The sequence below is a fragment of the Schistocerca gregaria genome, unplaced genomic scaffold (assembly GCF_023897955.1).
Source record: "Schistocerca gregaria isolate iqSchGreg1 unplaced genomic scaffold, iqSchGreg1.2 ptg000731l, whole genome shotgun sequence".
Classification (NCBI taxonomy): Eukaryota; Metazoa; Arthropoda; class Insecta; order Orthoptera; family Acrididae; genus Schistocerca; species Schistocerca gregaria.
This window is the reverse complement of record NW_026062108.1, coordinates 300-6711: the sequence shown is the minus strand read 5'-3', so window position 1 is coordinate 6711 and position 6412 is coordinate 300. Positions and strand designations below refer to the sequence as shown.

Sequence of the window (6412 nt, the reverse complement as noted above, 5' to 3'; positions counted from 1 at the left end):
AGCTCAAATGAATATTTTTTGAGTATTTGATATGAAAAATTATAATTGTTATGTTATAGTTGTAGTTTTTGATAAAGAAAGAGACTATATATACACAAAATATAGATTATAGGTTAATAATGAAAAGATGTAAATAAATTAGAATAGATTGATAATAGACAGAGAATAATGATAGAATAAAATGAAAATATAAAAAAAAATTACAAATAGTTTATGAAGAATATAAGTAGTTTATGATATAGGTAAATGATATAGATATAGTATAGATTATGTATTAAGATGATAATAAACGTAGGTAAGAGGGGTTATATATGTTGTAAATAATATTAAAAATAAAATTATAAAAATAAAAAAAATATTAGCCGAAAAAAATATTTGAAATATTAAGAATAAATCATTTATCAACTGAAAAATAAGAAGTGATTTATTATTAAGATATGAAGATAATGAATAAGTTATTGATAATAGCGATTATATTATTTGAGATTTCAAGAATATTTTCGATAGAAAATAACTCTTCAAAATTTGTGGCGGAGTTGAACAAGTTATTGGTGAATGATAAAATTGCAGATGACTACTGCAATGATAGAAGAATAATACGTTGCAATAATGGTGAGGTGAGTGACGTTATATTAGATGGGGTTGAATTATCAGCATTTCCTGTAGTGATTAGAACAATTAAAAATACATTAAGAAGTTTAAAAATAGGTCAGACAAATCTGCAAGGTAATATTCCGAATGAAATTTACGAGCTGAATGAATTGATAAGTCTGGATCTAGGAGGAAGCAAATTTAGTGGTAGTTTAAGCGATAATATTAGAAATCTAAATAAATTAAGATATCTTAATTTATATAATTTGAATCTATCTGGATCGATACCTGATGGTCTATATTCATTAAGTAATTTAGAACATGTAATGTTAGGAAGTAACAGATTTAGTGGTAGTTTAAGTGATAAGATTAGAAATCTGAATAATCTACATACTCTTGATTTAAGTGGATCAAATCTGTCTTGTGAGATACCTGGTGGCCTATATTCATTAACTAAATTGGAACATCTGTATCTACAAGGAAACAAATTTAATGGCAGATTAGCTGATAATATTAGAAATCTGAATATGTTACGATTAATTGATTTAAGTGGATCAAATCTGTCTGGGTCAATACCTGATGGTATATATTTATTGTCTTGGTTAAGATATCTTAAATTAGGAGGTAACAGATTTATTGGTAGATTAAGTGATAATATTAAAAATATGAATAATTTATCAGAGCTTGATTTAAGTGGATCAAATCTGTCTGGTGAGATACCTGATTCTATATATTCATTAGCTGAATTGAATTATCTGAATCTAAAAGGGAATAATTTTAGTGGTAGATTAAGTGATAATATTATAAAACTAAAGAATAAATTATTAAAACTTGATTTAAGTGGATCAAGTTTATCTGGTGAGATACCTGATGGTTTATATTCATTAATTGAATTAAAAGAGCTGAAATTAGCAGATAACAGATTTAATGGTAGTTTAAGTGATAAGATTAGAAATCTGAATAATCTACACACCCTTGATTTAAGTAATTTAAACCTATCTGGTGAGATACCTGATGGTTTATATTCATTAATTGAATTAAAAGAGCTGAAATTAGCAGATAACAGATTTAATGGTAGTTTAAGTGATAATATTAGAAATCTGAATAATCTACACACCCTTGATTTAAGTAATTTAAACCTATCTGGTGAGATACCTGATGGTTTATATTCATTAATTGAATTACAAGATCTGAAATTAGCAGGTAACAGATTTAGTGGTAGTTTAAGTGATAAGATTAGAAATCTGAATAATCTACACACCCTTGATTTAAGTAATTTAAGTTTATCTGGTGAGATACCTGATGGTCTATATTCATTAACTAAATTGGAACATCTGTATCTACAAGGAAACAAATTTAATGGCAGATTAAGTGATAATATCAAAAATATGTATAGGTTACGATTAATTGATTTAAGTGGATCAAATTTGTCTGGTGAGATACCTGATAGTATATATTTATTGTCTTGGTTAAGATATCTTAAATTAGGAGGTAATAATTTTAATGGTAGTTTAAGTAATCATATTAAAAACATGTGGGCTTTATTAGAGCTTGACTTAAGTAAGTCAAGTTTATCTGGTGAGATACCTGATGGTTTATATCAATTGAGTCAATTAGAAAAGTTAAGATTAGAAGGTAACAAATTTAGTGGTAGTTTATCATCTGAGATTGGTAATATGATTAATTTAACTAGTCTAAATCTGAGTTTTAATCAATTAAATGGAACTATACCAAATGAAATAGGTGATTTAATCAATCTGAAAGATTTAGAAATGAGAGACAATGAATTTGAAGGTAATATTCCTGATCTGAGTCGTCTAGAATTTTTAGTAAATATGAATATTAGCTCAACAAAACATATTCTGAATGCAAGTTGTGATGATAAAATGTTACCTCCATCTATTACTAAGGACAGATGTTTTATTGAACCTGTGAATAGATTGTGCAATAATATTATAAATTGCCAATACAACAATATATTTATAGACAAATCATCAATTGGTTCAATAGTATATATAAATAGATTAAAAATAATTATTATGATGGTAATATGCAGAGGTGTAATAGAAATAATATTAAATTAGAATTTAGAATTATGATATTTATATAAAATGATATAGTAAATAAAATATATAGAGAGAGTTATAAAAATATAGATAATTTGAATTAAAATATTAATATTTAATATAAGATTTATTGTTATATTTTATTTATATATAAAATAATATGTATATGTAATAAAATGATATAGAATTAAAATATAAAAAATAAAATATTATATCAAATATTATGAAATTTATATGAATATTATTGATATATAAGAGATGTTAAAATAAAATATTAGTTTTAGAATAAATATGAGATATATTTACTATATAAATACTTATTATATGTTAATATCTTGATATGTTTTATATGTATATTAAAGTTTTAATAATTGTAGAATGATATAATATATAATAATAGAGTTTTAAGTTAATATTATAAATAATATTATATAAATTACTATTAAAAAAAGTTTATTATTTGATTAAAAGAATTTAATTGATTATATATAATATTATAGAAAAGATTTATTAAAGATTAAATAAGAAATAAATATTATTTATATATTAGAATATAAAATATATATGAATATGATATAGACGTTGATTGAAATAAATAAGATATAATTTAGATGATAGAATAAAAAGAGTGAGATATTATAAGAATATATATATATATATATATGTGAGGAGGTATTGATATTATAAATATTTATTATTATATAGATTTAATGTGATTATGATAATTAACTAAGATGAATATAAATGAGATGATATAAAAAGATGGATAGTTTTGAAGTAAAAAAGAGCGTATATAAGAGATAGAATATGAATAGAAGATATAAAAGAGATAAGTGTATATAATAAAAAAAAATAAGAAAATAGATGTATATGCGAGTAGTAGAAATGATGGTCAATATGATTAAATGTGAAAGTGTGTGTATAGAAATTGAGATATGATGAGAGATATAAAAGGTTAATGATATATGTAGATAATTTGGAAATGTATGAATATTATATGAATAATATAATTATGAGAGAATGAGTATGTATGTGTATGAATAATATGAAGATGAATATATGTATATATATTGATGATGTGTGTAATGTGTGTGTAGGATAGGATAGGTGAGGATGTACGTATTTAGATATGTGTGTATGAATTGAGATAGGATTGTATATTTATAAATAAGATTAAATAATAATTGGTATATATGAATATAATGAGAGGTATGATAGTGTATGAATAATATAAAATGTAATAAAATTTAATGGTTGTAGATAATATGAATAATGATTGATGATGGTATATATGTTTGTGGATGAATTGAGATAGGATGATATATGTAGGTTGGTGGATAGTATTGTATGTGGTAATATAAATAGTGTTATGAGTGTATGTAGATGTATGAATGATGTATGGTGTGAATATATATATAGGGATAGGATTAATAAATAAATAATACAATTGTATGTATATGAGAAATGAAGAAAGTTTATATATAGATGAGATAAAAGGATGATATGATGTTATATAGAAAGATGATATATTTTAGATATGAATAGTTTGAAGGATATGAATGTATATAGAATGTATATAAGTGTGTGGGGTGTATAGAGTTTATAGATAATATGAATTAAGATATGATTGTATATAGATGATGAGATGTAGATAGATTATAAATAAATGAAATGATTATGAATATGAATAAGGAGGTAAGAATAGATATGAATAAATGAGATATGAATATGAGGGGTATATGAAGAGGATGAGATATGTATGTGTGTATAGATAATATAAATTAAGATGTGATGGTAGGATGGTATATGTAGGGTGTATAGATAATATGAATTGAGATATGATGATGTGAGTGTGAATAGGTAGATAGAATGAGATGTATAGAGTAGGAGGGTAATATGAATTAAGATGTAATAGTGTATGTGATGTATAGATAGGATATATAAGTAATAAGATATAGATGATGTTTGAGACAAGGTTGATATTAGAGAAGAATAGAAGGATAGTATATTAGGTATGTTAAAATGAAGAAGATATAGATAATATGATAGAGGGATAGTATATAGATAATATGATTGATAAAATATGAATAGTTATAATAGTGTGTATGAAGGGATATTATGATATAGTAGAAGAGTAGATATAGATAGTATAATATAAAAAAGAGAGAGTATAGATAATATGAGTAAAAATAGATAATTGATTAGATAGAATAGACATAGATAGAATATGAATGTGATATAATGAAGAATGTATAGATAGTTGATATAGATTGAAAAGTATGAGAGAATAATTATGATAGGCTTTACTGATGTATAAGTGGAATATGATATAAACTGAGAGAATATAAAGAAATGTAAGTTGATGAGGAGTATATAGGTATAATATAGAAAATTATGTATAGATAAGATGAATAAAGATGATAGAAGAGTAGATGGATATAGATATAAAAAAGATACAGATATGAGTTAAATTTAAATGAGTAAGATAGAGGATATAGTGTGAGTATGTGTATTAATATGATATAGCATGAGTATGTAGAAATAGGATACAGTATGGGTGTGTGTGAAGAGATGGGATATAATATGTGTGTGTATAGGGAAATAGGATATAGAATGGGTGTACGTAGGGAGATATGATATAGTATGAGTGTGTGTAGGGAGATATGATACAGTATGAGTGTGTGTAGGGAGATATGATATAGCATGAGTGTGTGTAGGGAGATAGGATATAGTGTGAGTGTGTGTAGGGAGATAGGATGTAATATGAGTGTGTGTAGGAAGATGGGATGTAGTATGAGTGTGTGTAAGGAGATAGGATATAGTATGAGTGTGTGTAAGGAGATAGGATATAGTATGAGTGTGTGTAAGGAGATAGGATATAGTATAATTGTGTGTAAGGAGATAGGATATAGTATAATTGTGTGTAAGGAGATAGGATATAGTATGTGTGTAGAGAGATAGGATATAGTATGTGTGTAGAGAGATAGGATATAGTATGTGTGTAGAGAGATAGGATATAGTATGTGTGTAAGGAGATAGGATATAGTATGTGTGTAGAGAGATAGGATATAGTATGAGTGTGTATAGATGTAGAATATGATTTGAGTGTATAGAAAGGTATAATGTATAGAAGATTATGTATAAATATAAATATAAAAAAAATAAGATGATTGAATATATGAAATAAAAAAATAAGATGATTGAATATATGAAATAAAAAAATAAGATGATTGAATATATGAAATAAAAAAATAAGATGATTGAATATATGAAATAAAAAAATAAGATGATTGAAATCTGTCTCGCGTGTGTATGATTGAATATGTGAAATAAAAAAATAAGATGATTGAATATGTGAAATAAAAAAATAAGATGATTGAATATGTGAAATAAAAAAATAAGATGATTGAATATGTGAAATAAAAAAATAAGATGATTGAATATGTGAAATAAAAAAATAAGATGATAAAATATAGAATAGGATAATATGATGATATAGAATATAAGTTAAGTTGGTTAAAGAGATATGATGATAGAGTAGAATAATAGAAAGTATAGTGAGAATAATAGAGAAACTAAAGAGTGATAGGAGAGGATAGTATGATAGAGTGAGAGAGGTATATAATTATGATATAGAGTATATATATAATTATGGTTTGGGTTGAATGGAAATGGATGATTATGGTTTGGGTTGAATGGAAATGGATGATTATGGTTTGGATTGAATGGAAATGGACTGATTGTGGTTTGGGTTG

The 6412-nt window shown here is 24.5% G+C and overlaps 1 protein-coding gene across 1 annotated transcript; it reads left to right on the top strand.

The window, feature by feature from the left end:
* Positions 1-430: 430 nt before the first annotated feature.
* Positions 431-2633, top strand: LOC126320609 (uncharacterized; the record flags this gene model as incomplete). Its single annotated transcript, XM_049994079.1, is given in 1 exon segment — positions 431-2633. A coding segment is annotated over 1 exon segment (2196 nt), but the record flags the coding sequence as incomplete, so codon positions are not given.
* Positions 2634-6412: the final 3779 nt, after the last annotated feature.